The 14,561-nt window shown below is 42.4% G+C and overlaps 1 protein-coding gene across 2 annotated transcripts; it reads right to left on the bottom strand.

The window, feature by feature from the left end:
- Positions 1-373: 373 nt before the first annotated feature.
- Positions 374-14,068, bottom strand: KCNV2 (potassium voltage-gated channel modifier subfamily V member 2). Of its 2 annotated transcripts, none has more exons than XM_008632569.2 (3): positions 10,700-14,068; positions 8,735-10,189; positions 374-5,762 (listed from the first exon to the last, which is right to left on the bottom strand). In XM_008632569.2, exons 2-3 carry the CDS (start codon positions 10,151-10,153, stop codon positions 5,484-5,486), a joined length of 1,698 nt encoding a protein of 565 aa, XP_008630791.2. In that variant the 5' UTR covers positions 10,154-10,189; positions 10,700-14,068; the 3' UTR covers positions 374-5,483. The 2 variants fall into 2 exon arrangements, with proteins under 2 accessions (XP_008630791.2, XP_017588276.1); XM_017732787.1 differs by having other exon boundaries at positions 8,978-10,189.
- Between the last annotated feature and the right edge of the window lie 493 nt (positions 14,069-14,561).

Below are 14,561 nucleotides of genomic sequence, written 5' to 3'. Positions count from 1 at the left end.
CCCACGGGGGGACCCACCCAGCTACTTTGCCCTGCTCTAAAGAGGCTCCTCATCACAGCGGAAGGTGCTGTCACTAGCTGCCTGTGAATTCCTAAATTTTCCTGAACTTCTGGAATGTACTGGTTTTGGGGTTTTTTGCTTGTTTGTTGTGTTGTCCACTGTGGTGTGTTGCCATCGTTTCCCCATCTCCCCCCCCGCCCCTGTCAGAATTGATGGCCTGAAGAACAGTTATTAAGTGGTGGCAAAAGACTGGCTTTAAAGAATGGTACTTGCTTATCTGCTTTCTAATGATGGCAAATTCTTTTGCTTACAAATCGAGCAAATCCACTTCAGGAGTTTGAATGACAGTACAGAAAATTTTATAGAGTAGAACTAGACTCTGACAAGTTTTATTTAAAAACCTTGATAATGTCTATCTCAGGACTTACTTGTAGGTAGCTTTAATTTTTCTCAGCGTATTTCCATTAAAATACCTAAGTACATAAAAAACGTCTACCTCTGACCTTTCCCTATTTTAGTCCTAGATAAAGGGCTGGATTACAGTCAAAAGGCATGTAATTTTTATACTACCAAATAAAGAAGTCAATAAAAGTTTTGTAATAGTAGATAAGCATATTTTTGCATGACATAAAACCGGAATGGTCTAAACAGTTGAAGCTATTTTTTAAGCAAGGTGACAATTTTTATTTCTTAGTCTTACTGATAGTAATTATGTTTCATCAAAAACCTTTAATATTCCTAGCTGATATTTAAAAAATTTCACTTACTTTACTTAAAATATTTAAAGACTGAATATTGCTATTTGCCTTAGAAACCTGGGAATAGTACCAGATGCCTATTAATCGGTGGTGTACTGTAGCTACCCCTTCAAGTGCTATCTTTCTGAATGAGAAAAGCAAACAGCTCCTGAACTGCGCTGAGAAAGTGATGTTCTTCTAAAACAGGATTTGTGCAGGAGCATATTCTAACTGGAGTTCTTTCCACTCTCTCATGTAGGGACAGACTCTACATTTCTCCTCCCCCCCCCATATTTTTTAAAATTTTTTCTCTTCCCCTTTCTTTCTTCTTTTATTTTTTTCCTTTTTCCTTTTCTTTTATTTTCTTTTTCATCCCCCTTTCCCCCCCATAATTCCCAGTCCTAAATTAAGTAGAAGAAACAATGCTTCGTTCTCCTAAAATGAAGCCATCCAGATAAACTGACTGTTTCTTAGTCTTACAGCGAGAGCATGTTTGCTAAGTCTGTAGTGAAACATAATGATAGAATACATTTTCCTTCTCCCTCTGGGTCTCATTAATATCTGCAATTAGTTAAAATAGAAGACTTTACCATGGCCATATTTAGAGAGATTTCTTATTTCTCAGTGGTTTGAGATTCCTCCATCCTGTTTCCCCAAAACCTTAGTTATGCCGAATTAGCATCTCATAAAAGAAGACTGTCTACTTTAATAGTGTTGCCCATCTTTGTTGTGTTTAAGCATGTTTTCCCTTGATGTGTTATTTCAAAACCTTTTGATTGCCAAAGCCCTATGGAATTCAAGTAACCAAGACAATCACGACTCTCCTCAATTGTTCTTGGATGTCATCATGTCTACCACTTGCCTGTTTCCTTTGACTAATTTAGGGACAGTGATGCCACTGAAAGTCTTCATGGATGTTGCACAATAAATTAACAGAGTCCTCTGTGGGGAACATTGTGTCAACCACAAAGAAAAGGCAAAAATGCTTCATGCTCTTTCAGAACCAGCTGATACAGGTTTGCACAGCCTTCGGCAGGTTCTCAAAAGTCTGTTCTGTGGGAATATGAACTTGTCCCTTCCTCTGAGCTGGCTGGAGGTCCACTTTGAGTGGTAGGAGCAGGAGAGACTTTGTGGGAGGACCTTGCTTGTTCCCATCTACACGGAGTGTAGAAAGTGCTGGCACTGACAGAGCCTTGAGCAATCCAGGCACTGTCTGGCTCCTATAATGGTACCTCAAATTTAGGCATAATCCTTCCTATTGAAATGCACAGACTTATGCTTGTCACCCTTAAAATAAGAATAGTTAAGCCAAAGGCAGAAAGCTACATAAAATAATCCAGAGAAGAAAATTACAAACCTTTGGGAAAAAAACCTTACCAAGTACTATCTTCTAATTTTCTGGAGTGTGCTTTACTCCACTAAGCACCCATTCACTTCCCCAATGCAGCAGGGCAGGGCTGACAGGTATTGCAAAACAAAACCCAGCAACTTTGTGTAGTCTGATACTTAGGGTCTCACTGCCAGAGGTGTGTCCTCTGGACTGCATACTTCTACCATGTACCTTGTGCCAGCTCTAGTGCTAGTCAGAGCTCTCAGCACCGAGCTTGGTCATGAGTCAAGTGAGAATCTATTCCCACTCCTGCGAAGAGTCACATCTGTGTGCTGAGTAAGTGCACAGAGTAGTCAAGACGGTACCAAAGCCGTCTGTGAGATGGTAGGGCTGGATGAAGGGTGAGGGGGCAAAGTGCATTGAGAAAAAAGAGAGTTGAGCAGTTGCTAGGTAAACTGAGCTGCCCAAAGTGTGATGGCCTTGGTGCTCAGTGCACCCAAATGGGATCTGGTGGTACCGGTCACAAAGCCTTGTGCTTCTGAAGGGACAGAAATCATTCTCCTCTGTGTCTGGCAGTATTTTGGCCCATAGCGATTAGCCTGTAGGGTACTCTAAGTAAGAGTTTTACCTTCATGTGGCTGTAGTGTGTGGAGACTCTGGATTCCTTCCAAACTAAAGCCGTCAACTAAAGATTGCTTGGGCCAGAGGAGACTGAGTGTTTAGGAAGTGTTTGGACTTTGCTGCTTGGTCAGGATACTTTCATAGCTCTTTTTTGAAGCAAGGCCTGTGACACACTCCTTTCCACCCAGCTAAGTGCTGGAAATACCGAGCTATATGGTCTTTCTTTTACTGTCACCTTGTGGGCCGTTATTTACCTGGTGCAAAGTGGAACATATTCAACTAGAGGGGTGCAGGAGACCCTCTCCATTTGAACAGTTAGAGCTGCATTTGAACAGTTAGAGCAATACTGTGGGATTTGTGCATTGAAATCTTACTGAACAGATAAAGCATTTGCCAAGGACATTCAATTCTGACTCCTGATTAAGATACAAGACTCCTTTTTTGTCTGCTCATTTTTGGTGTGGAAAACCTATTTCGTTGCATGCCTTCAAAAATACCTGCTTGAATAGGTCCTGCAGGTGAGGCAAGTGGGTGGAAAACAAAACTAGTGATCTTTGTCAGGTCTGAGGCTGTGACAAAGTCCAGTCTCAGCAGAGTTAGTGCTCAGGCTCTGGATTTCTGTAGGTGGCAAGAAGCTGCTGAGCCTGCCATGCAAGGCTGAGCATCTGCGTCCCATCTGCATGGTCATGCAAGTATGAATTCCTTCAGCAAAGAAATTGATTTACAGTGTCCCCTTTTTTTGAAAATCCAGTAATCAGATTTTAAATGCTTTTAATGGCTCTAACTCAATTTGCATGTTGAAAATAAAGCATAGTTGTGTTTTTGCATGCTTGTACTTGTCACCTCACTGAACTGCAGTAAGAGGTTTCCTGTGGTTCCTGGAAGCTTCTTGTCCTGTTGTTGCTGTGCAGAAGTGCTATGCAAATTCCCTAGAGCCAAAGCAAAGCAGCTATTCTTCTCAGTGAGTGCCAGGATTGTGCCTGCTGCATTGTGTGCAGTCCAGAACAGCAAACATCTATCACACTGAACTCCCAGGGCTCAGCTGTGCCTTAAAGACATGGTTTAGCTTTTAACAGAGCTGATCAGCACACAGTGTTCTGACTGTCATTCCTAAAGAACAAAATGACAGATGGGCTTATGATACGTTTGTCTGGAGGTAGAGAATGAGAAGAGCAAGTTGGTTACTAATTACCTTCCCACCACTGAAAGGAGAAACGTCCCTGTGCTTGACACAATTCGCATGGAAGTGTCAAAATTAATGAACTTTTTCACCCTCAGCTGTCCCAGAGTGAGCTTCACACCATTGTGTCCCATGTGGCCCTGAGATTAGAATGCAGCCATTTGCATTCATCAGAGCAGCACAGACACAGCGTGAGAGTTCAAGAGTTTTCAAATGCATCTCTGTCATCAGGATGCTTTGCAACAGGAGTGCTGCTGAGTAACAGCCATGGGTCGTGTCAGTGCATTGTTACCATTGATCCTTTTCATTAGACTTTTTTTCTTTAAGATCTTTGCATCTGATTATCAAAAAAAAAATTTTTCTTTCAGATCTGTTATTCTGATTACTGTTTCTGAATTGGTATGACTGCTCTTATGTAAAAAGAATATTCCTGATAGTCTCTGAAGTAATACATAAAACTGCAATTCCATTAAATTTTTGTTAGTTTTATTTGTTATTTAAGTTTTGGGGTGAATTTAGACACATGAGAAATCCCATCCAGCTGTGCAAAAAGACACAGTAATCTCAGGACATAAAGTACTCCTGGGGGTGAGCTAAGTGTCAGGATTGTGTCCCTAATGGCTGTATGTACCAGACAAATTATCTTGATTTTAAATTATATTTAAAATTTGATACAGTTAAGTGCTGATAAGATCCTTTGTATGAACAGTCTTTATGAGTTACTACCCATTACATATTTCCTTTGATTATTTTTTAAATACTGCCTTAATACTTATGTCCTATGACAGGTCTATTATTCTAACAATTCAATCAGTAGATATATTAAATACTGCAAAATGAATTATCACTTAATCCTATACCTAAAAATGATTTGGTTTGGAAATTTTTAAAAAATTGATCAATGAGATTTATCAACTCAGACTCCAGAATTCTTCACTAGTTCTTGTCATACTGAAAGATGATTATTGAGATGGGGTGGGGGGAAATGCTAAAAGCAGTGCAATGCTTGACTAGGCATGAAAATAGGAATCATTTGCAGGGCTGCATTTGAAAAATAAAATTGAAACAATGAAGCATAGCTATCTGGCAATGGAAACAGAGTCTGACATCTTAAGGAGTCTAGCTGCTGCTAATGTTTTGATAAGTACCCTAGGCCATTTTCCTCTATTGGAAAGCTGATGCAAAACCAATTTAAGTGATGCAGTCAGTGTATTGGGTATTCTGTTTGTTTAATTTTTGAGACTGCCTTAACAGCAGTAAGGTGGCTGACCCTTAATGACAGCAACTTGTTTTCCCTTTGTACAATTATCGTAGGTCTTTATTGGCAATCTAATCAGTAGCAAGGGGTTAGATCTTTGCCTGGGACTAATTCAGAGTGTTTAATCTGAAGGAGGTAATTTCAGAGAGTGCTGAAAGTGCTGCTCACAATCTTCAGAGTTAAAAAAATCTGTTGTTGTAATCTGAGCCTTTTTAGTTTTGAAAACACCCCCCTTTAAAACAGATTTCAACATCTACTTTTTGTTACTTTTGGCCTTTTTTGTTTATCTTTTGGCTGATCTGTTTTTCTTCTTTCTCCTCCAACTTCTTTGTTGCCTCCCAATAGCCAAATCACAAACTATTGTTGCTGTGACAAAGGGTGGGATGCACCCTCACCACAGCACTCATATATTTTCCTTATGGCTCTCCTTGTGAAGTCGACCTTCCCTCTTTCTTTCTTGAGAGCTGTGTACTCGTATGCCTTCAGCTTGCTGTAATAGTCTGAGAATTTATTGTAGAGGATGGAGATGGGCATGCCATTCAGGATTATTCCAAAAGCAATGCAGAGGAAAGCAAACAGGCGACCAAGGTGAGTTTCTGGACACATATCTCCATATCCCACTGTAGAGATGCTGACCTACAGGCAAACCAACATTAAACCTCATTAGCTGAGAAGAAATACACAGACAGATATGCTCACTGATCAGGGACAATGTTAAAGTTAGCTCTTTTGTACTTTGCATTGTAAATCTGAAATACTCTGTGCTGCTTTTTTCTTTTTCTTTTTTTTGGTGTACCATCTATCTCATGCAAAACATCCCTAATTAAAAAAAAAAAATTAAATCCCTCTCACGAAGTAAAGAAAGACAATGGTTTTACACCATTCAGGAAGATTTTTAGATTTTTGCCCTGCAGAGGAAATTCCCAGACAATTTCCACACCAGCCTGTCCAGAAGATGAGTTTGCTTGGCTGTAGGGAGAGGAGACATCTGGCTCACTGACCATGCAAATCCACTGATAGCTGCAACCCTGCTCCCTCATCGTGTCACTTGGAACAGATGTCCTGTTTCTAAATCCAGTGTGTTGATAAAACCCTGTATTTGGGCCTCGTTCTGTGGGTTATATTTTGAGTCTTACCTTTGTTTGTCATATATATTTTAGGATGGTGTTTAGTATATTTGTTTTATATGAATCACCATCTCATTGTATACATGGCTTCACATTTTTCTTCTCAGCCAATATTTTTTTCTCTTTCTAGCCTACAGATACGTGAGGGAACTATGTTACGGATCCAGTGCTACACCAAGTACTGAAATATCTTCTTTGTAAAATTCAGATCAAAATTAATGGATGTTTGATTATGGAGCTGCTACCTATGAAGGGTGTACTCCCAAATAGTCAACATAAGATAACTCCTAATTTATATAGTTCCACTGCACACATCTTGATATTTTATAATTTTTGCACTTAGTAAATATAACTTACTTTTCTCTGGCAGGTAGAACTTGCAGGTTTCTGTCACCTATCACTTTCTAGTCTGTGCAAGGGATCTTTTTCAGCCAGTGGATTTTATTTAGTTTTTTTCACAGTGTCTCAACACACTCTGTGTATCTGTTAACAGTAACCTAAAACTCTGACAGAAATAAGCCACAGACAGTAGGACTTTCACCGTAATGCCCTTGTGGCTTTAACACTGAAATAAGTCTTCAGAAATCACTGTGTACAGTTTGCTATCCTCTAACATGCTAAATGGAATGATATTTCAAATGAAGAAAGCATTAGGGTACATGAGAGAACACTGGGTGAGCACATTTTTAGGATGCACTTGGTGCTTCCTGTGGAATAAAAAGGATTAGTGATTTGGTTTAATGGAAATTAAGTCACTGGATTTGAATGATAATACAGGATAAATATCTCCAAAAATAAATACTGAGATGAAGGAAAGATGTTTATCTCCACCAGCCAGGACAAAAATGTTATTCTGTGATAATGTACTGTACCACTGGCATAGTCTTATACATTGCCTGTAACAGTTTAGGAGGGATACTTCTCCTGCATATGTGAGATGGTGAATGCTGTTGGATTTTTATAAAATTTGAATGATCTAGATATTTTAATTTACAGTCTTAAAGAACTAAAAGGCTTTAAAAAGTATTTTGTGCTTTGGAATTGCAATGTGAGTGATACAGCTCCTTCAAATGTCTTTGAAGACATTTGCTCAGCTAAATAGGCCTTTTTCCCCTAGTCATATAACTTTCTTAGGAATATCTAAATGATTATGGTGTCACCAGTTTGCAAAAATGAGCCCTAAAGATTTGGCATATAACCTGCATGCTCAGAAAACAAAATATTTTAGCAATGTATGAATCACCAATGTTTTCATAGGCTGCCTATATCACTACAAGATGATTGTGAAGGTCACATTAAAGGACCCTTTCCTTTTTTCACTGATTTTTCCATCCTTCCATGGCCCAGCTTAAAGGATTTTCAGCACAGTTACATAAATGCATGTGCACATATAAATGTATGTATTTATGCTTGTCTGTAAGGCTTTTTTTCTGCCATGTGCTGCAAATGTGTGGTAAACCACCACACTTCATTGGCCATGGCTGAACCAGAGGTGCAGACCATGGGCTCTGGGGTGGCTGGCCAGGAGAAGTGACCTTGGATGGGTTGGGATTACTGTCTGGTGGGCCCCATATGCAGCTCTGTGCATCCAGTGCCTGTGCTGATCAACCAACATGAGATGTTCTAACTCATATTCAGTCTATTTGCATGGACTTTTTTCTCCAGGGAAGTGACTGGGATAGAGCCAGACCCATAGCCAGGCCCAGGGGTCAGAAGTGCTCCTGGGGCCCTCCATAATAATGGTCTGTGGAGGCCAGCATCAGCTGTTGCAAAACAAAGTGTGTGTGACAATAGCCTAGGACATGCCTTAGGGTTATAGACAGCCAAGATATGGGTCCTCAGCATGTACAATGTCTAGCTACATCTAGGATGTTACAAATACACACATCTTCTGCAGCACAACAGAACACAATCTCTTGTGTAAAATAGTTGTTGGTCCTAATGGATTTTTAACAGCCAGAGTTCTGGGACGGCTTTCACTCTTAAAGTTTAAGTGATCTGACTATAATTAATAAACTCTGTCTTACGATCTTGCAGTTGTATGATAGGTCACAGAAGATCTACAAATAGAATAAGAATGAAAACCCTGTGTCCATCTGTAACTAGATAGCCTAATGCATGCATTTTTTCCCGCTATTGTTTTGGCAACACTGACAATGGCATTAAATGGGGAAATGCTTTTCTTTCCTGTCTCTTCGCCCACTTCTTCTTTAAAAGTGAAAATACTTTCTGCATTTGGAGATATGGGAATTTCAACACTGTCTGCCTGATTAAGCCTTGATTTAAGCTTACAGAGAGGTGAATGAGTGCATGTATGGGGGTGTGTGTGTGAGCTTATGTCCTGTAAGCTCGGAATTCAGACCAGATGTTCACTGATCTGAGCCTGCTGTTTTCAAGATTGTCAGCAACTCCAGCAAGGAAGGGGAGGGGAAGGAAGGGAGGGTCTCTGGCTACCCAGCAAGGTAAGATGTGTTTACTTACAGCAGCCCACCACCAAGCATGAGGAATGCTGGTGAAGTTGGTACTGGACACATCGTGCTCCACTGTGTAGACCATGGCAGAGAAGGCAAAGATGCCCATAGCAATGAAGAGCAAAAGGCAGCCCACCTGCTGGTAGCACTGGCGCAAGGTAAAGCCAAAGGCACGCAGCCCTGTGGAGTGGCGGGCCAGCTTGAGGATGCGGAAGATGCGCATGAGGCGCATGATGCGAAGCACTTGTCCTACCTTGCTCACCCGTCCCACCTTCTCGATATCGTGCTCGTGTTGGGAGCCCCGGCCCCGGGGCTGGTCATCATCAGTAAAGCATTCAAGCAGCAGCTGCAGATAGAGGGGCAGGATGGCAATGAGGTCTACTGCGTTGAGGGCACTGCTGGCAAAACGGCGCAGATCTGGAGTAGAGACCAAGCGCAGCAGGTACTCCAGAGTGAAGAATGCAATGCACAAGGTCTCAACATGCTCCAAGACAGGCCGACTATCCCCACTCTTCCAGTCTACCTGCTGCATCTCCTCTACTGTGTTGAGTGCCAGGGCCACCACGGAGATGAGCACAAAGAAGCTGGAGGCCACGGCCATCACTTTGGCAGTGACAGAGGAGAAGGGCTTCTCCATGAGGTTCCAGAGGCGCCAGCGCTGAGGGCCGTAGTAGCGCATGTGGTGGAAGAGATGCTCATTCTCCTCAGCCTCTGCCTGGGAACGCAGCTCCCGCTGGACCTTCAGCTGCTCAGTCAGCTCGTCCCGGCGCTCCTCAAAGCAAATGCGGCAGCAGCGGGGTGTGTATTTGAGACGCACGCCCCAGTAGCTCAGCTCCTCCAGGAAGCTACGGGGGCACAGCTCGTCCCGCACCCGTAGCACCCCCGAGGCATAGAAATTGTACACCAACTGGAAGACAGCTGGGTCCCGGTCAAAGAAATACTCATCGACCTGGGCAGTGTAGTCATCGCACAGGCCCAGCTGGCAACGACGGTCGGTGGAGGTAGCCAGGCGGCCCAGGCGAGTCTTGGGATAGATGGCCACTGCCTGGTAAGTGAGGCGGTAACTTTGGCCACCAACGTTGATATTCAGCATGGATGGAGCAGATGCCGTGGCTGGGGCTCTAGAGGAAAGAGCAGGGGAACAAGGAATAAATGATGAGGCCTTGCTTTCTCCCTTAAATGCATCTTCATGTGGCCATTTTCCTTGTTCTTTCTCTTCATCTTCCTCATCTTCATCATCCACATAATAGTTGTAATGCCCCTCAGGTCCAAGTTGCAGTAGGGGCTGGGCGTTCAAGGGAGTGGTGGCAGAGGAACCACTCTGGTTGTCTACATGAATGACTTCCTTAGGGAGGATGTTTGGTGCTTCCATCTCTCTGCCTTTATGTTTTAGGAAAGGAAACTCTTGCTGCCTGTTAAACTGCAACATAGTATTATTCCTTGCTCTTCTCCCCTCTGCATTCACCCGATTAAACAGTTAATAGCCCAGCTGCGAACGACGGTCGGTGGGGTTAGCCAGGCGGCCCAGGCGAGTCTTGGGATAGATGGCCACTGCCTGGTAAGTGAGGCGGTAACTTTGGCCACCAACGTTGATATTCAGCATGGATGGAGCAGATGCCGTGGCTGGGGCTCTGGGGGAAAGAGCAGGGGAACAAGGAATAAATGATGAGGCCTTGCTTTCTCCCTTAAATGCATCTTCATGTGGCCATTTTCCTTGTTCTTTCTCTTCATCTTCCTCATCTTCATCATCCACATAATAGTTGTAATGCCCCTCAGGTCCAAGTTGCAGTAGGGGCTGGGCGTTCAAGGGAGTGGTGGCAGAGGAACCACTCTGGTTGTCTACATGAATGACTTCCTTAGGGAGGATGTTTGGTGCTTCCATCTCTCTGCCTTTATGTTTTAGGAAAGGAAACTCTTGCTGCCTGTTAAACTGCAACATAGTATTATTCCTTGCTCTTCTCCCCTCTGCATTCACCCGATTAAACAGTTAATACCAGTCCTTTTCAACACTGCAAAAGCTGACAACCTGGTTTTCTTCTCTCTTTATCTCAGTAATATCATGCACAGCAGTGGTTCTGCATATTTCTCCCTGCCAGCTACCACTCCAGTTGTTGTGAAAGCTCTGTGTGGGATATAGACACATGAAGACTGCTGTTGACCGTTTTAATCTTGCTGACAGCAAAGATCTGAGTGCTTAGAGGAAGGGATTTAAGGGCTATTATCCTGTTCAAACCTCGTTTCCCTTAGGCTGTGACGTGAATGATTATGGATCCATAAATCTATGAAAAATCAGTAGGGGGGAAAAATTCCTGAAGTTTTATTGCTAATAAAATGCACACATTTTCCTATTTCAAGTACATATGGATTAAAAATAATCTCAAATAAAAATGTATGAGGAGTGCAGAGAGAGAGAGAACGTTACAGATTTCTTTCATCCTCATGAGCATAGCATGGCTTGGTTTTCTTTAATGAAAATAATGAATAATAGATATGCAGATAAAGGGTACGAACTCACTGGAATAGCTATTAAAATGTTTTCAAAAGATGAGCAAATAGAAGTAATTTCATTTTATTCAGAGTTAGAATACCTCCATTTGGTTAAGAGCTGAGGAATGTTGAGGTCTGTGCCTGAAGCTTTGGATGTGCTCTGGGAGTGCAGGTCTGATGCTCTGCTGGGCTCAGTAGGAGTGAAGGGCAGAGGTGTGAAGGGGTTTCCAGCTTTAAACTCTTCATGAGCTACTGAGAAACAGCATAAAGCCACTCTTGTTTCTCTCGCAGATCATGTTAGAGTAGTATAACGCTGCAGTGGGTAACTAGCAGGACAGGAGAGATGCTTTCCCTGTGTTTGAATGAATCTTCAGCTCTGGTTGGGCTGGCACCAGCAACTCCTGTAACAACAAGCATCCAAAAAACAGGTTACTTCCCCTTGTCACTGGGAGCACTTCAGCTAAGCTGGAGGTCCTGTAAAGCAGGGGATACACACAACAAAATATTGGTTCCTTGTGCATGCTCTTAGCATCTAACTTAAAACTTCTAAGCAGCAGCTCATTATCCCACCTGTATCCAGGCTGGTGCAGAAAGGGACAAGGCGCTGGAAAACTACTAGCTTTGGCAACACCCTCGCTGGTCTGGAAGGCCTCCCATTTGCAATCCTGTAGCCTGCTTTCCATTTGCAGCTCTCTACCCTTTCATGTAAGCTGCTGGGACAGTGTATCCCAGAGCTCCTGCAGCAGCATTTTCACTTTGTTGTCCTCAAACTCCTGTTCTTCTGCACTGCTCTCATGTTCTTGCACCTGCCGAGTCCAATACAGTCATTTCGGTAGTGTCCCATGTGATGCAATTGCTGTTGCTATGAGAATGTCTCCTTCTTCTTTCCTGTTCCTCTACCTCCAGCTGTAGTTTTTTGTATTTATATTGACTAGTTCTTGGAAGATGCCACAGCTGAGCATTTTGCAATACTTTTGTTCTCAGGCTTTATTCTTGTGAGTGGATCACACCAAACTGTTCAAGGTTTCTTTGAGTCACACTGTTTAAGGCCTGAATTATTTGTAATTCATATTTAACTCTGCTTGAAAGCGAATTTGTCTCCACTGCCTGTTCTCTTTCTTGATGCAAAAGAGACAAGTCCCTATTAATAGGGTGTGTCAGTACCTCTTTGGAGATATCAACCTGCTTTTCAGTTTGCTTTGAGCATTAAACCATACCATGGTGAGTCCTTTGTATAGCAACCTTAATGCAAATTCATGTCCAGTTTCAAGGCTCTTTCTTTCTCCTAAGCAAACTAATTCAGACATAAGAAAAAGGGTAGTTTGCAATGCCATCATTTTAGTACCAAAAATTCTTGAATATTTCTTAATCAAGATCCAGGGTAGACTATAACCATATTCCTCATGCCAGCCTTTGCTGTTGCATTTAATTTTGCTTTTTGTCAGGCTCCCTGGTCTCATTTCTGAGAAGTATCCAGTAAGGCTTATTGCCCACTATTCGAGATAATTTCTTACACCATACTGCAGTAGCAGGAGCTTCTGCAGGGTGAATTTCATGACTGTCAGGCACCAGCTCCTCATGCACATGGACTCAGATCTTGGACATCATTACTAAGCAAAGCAAGGAAGATCACTGGCTTCTGTCTGCTCAGACTAATCTCTTTGACCTAAATATTCATGGGAACAGAGCTCTGGGACACCTGCTGCACTCTGCTCATACTTGTCTCTAACTGACAAAGTAGCTAATAAAATTGCTTCATGTATGTTCTTTATTTTGGGGTGGGAGTTGGTTCTGAGCTGCTAGATCCTCAGTCTAGATAAATAAGAAAATGAAGTGACCAGAAAGGACCCACTTTTTTTCCTTATCTATCTTATTCACTGTGCTGCTTTTCTTCATAAATGTCATTAGTAAGAATTGCACAACATCTCATATATGGGCTGCTTAGAGAGCTAGTTAGTAAAGTCTCTTGGGAATATTTTTTTTTTTTTTGCAGTTATTTGAGTCCAGATATGCTTGTCCCTTTTCAAGAGCTGTCTTTTAAGAGTGCAGGAGCAGCCAAACACAAAGTGTTGAAATCCAAGTCAATGGGGCAGAAGGTTGGCTTGGTTGAGCAGTAAACTTAGATGGAGAAGGAAAGTGTATGTACACTGGAAGCAAGGTGACATGGGAGGATGACAGAGATGCTGCTCATCTCTGTGGAGAGAAAATTTGTGTGACCAAAACTCAGATAGAATTCAAGCTGTCCGGGATAAGCTGTGAAGGAAAGCAAGAAGAGCTTTTTTGGGTTTTATATATTAATTGCAAAAAAAGGATCAGAGATAACATCGGTCCATTGCTTGATGAGGTTCAAATAGGACTGCAGACACAGCAGAGAATGATGCCACCTTCACCTCTGTCTTCAACATCAATGGTGGGCTGGGATCCTTGGATCCCAGTGCTGGAAGACTGTCACTTGGGGAATGATAGATTCCCAGGCAATCCTGAAATTGTTTGAGTCTTGCTGTTTCAGTTGGGTGCACACAGGTGTATGGGGCCAGATAGGATTCTTTCCATGAAAGAACTGGCTGATGTACTTGGCAGGTCCTCTCTCCATTATATTTCATTTGTCTTGTGAGTCTGGAGATGTCCTAGTCAACTGGAACCTGGCAAAATTTGTCCAAATTTTCAAGAAAGATAAGAAGAAAACTCTGGAAATTGTAGGCCTGCCATTTTTATTGCAGCACCTGGTAAATTTATAGAGGAGGTTTTTCTGGGAGTTACTGAAAAACATTTAAGAGACAATGCAGTCATTGGTCACCAGGGGTTCAAAAGGGAAAAGTCCCATTTGACCAATTTAATTTTCTTTTATCTTCAAGCAAACCATCTAGGTGACCAAGAGTAGATGTGGATTGTTTTTTATTTCAGCAGGGCTTTTGGTACTGTCTGCCACAGTACCCTGCTGGATAAACTGCCTGGCACACATCTAGTTGAGTCCATAATACATTGTGTGAGCAACTGGCCAATGAGTCGGGCTCAAAGGGTTTTGGTAAATGGTGTTATATCAGGCTGGTATCCAGGGACCAGAGGTTCCCCAGGGCTCCATTTTAGGGCCAGTGCTCTATAATGTTTTTATAAATGATCTGGATGCAGGGATTAAATGCACATGAAGTGTGGTAATGATACTACACTAGGAAAAGTTGTGGACTCCCTTGAGGGTAGAGAGGCCCTGTAGAGAAATGTGAGTAGATTAGAGATTGGGCAACTACCAACCACTAGAAATTAAACAAATTCAGTTGCAGGATTCTCCACCTGGGATGGGAGGATCCTAGAGGTACATGCAGACTGGAGGACAGCAGGCTTGGGGGAAGAGA

Source organism: Corvus brachyrhynchos, unplaced genomic scaffold (assembly GCF_000691975.1).
Source record: "Corvus brachyrhynchos isolate BGI_N302 unplaced genomic scaffold, ASM69197v1 scaffold194, whole genome shotgun sequence".
NCBI lineage: Eukaryota > Metazoa > Chordata > Aves > Passeriformes > Corvidae > Corvus > Corvus brachyrhynchos.
The sequence above is the reverse complement of the archived record's forward strand: the minus strand, read 5'-3'. Positions and strand labels throughout refer to the sequence as shown.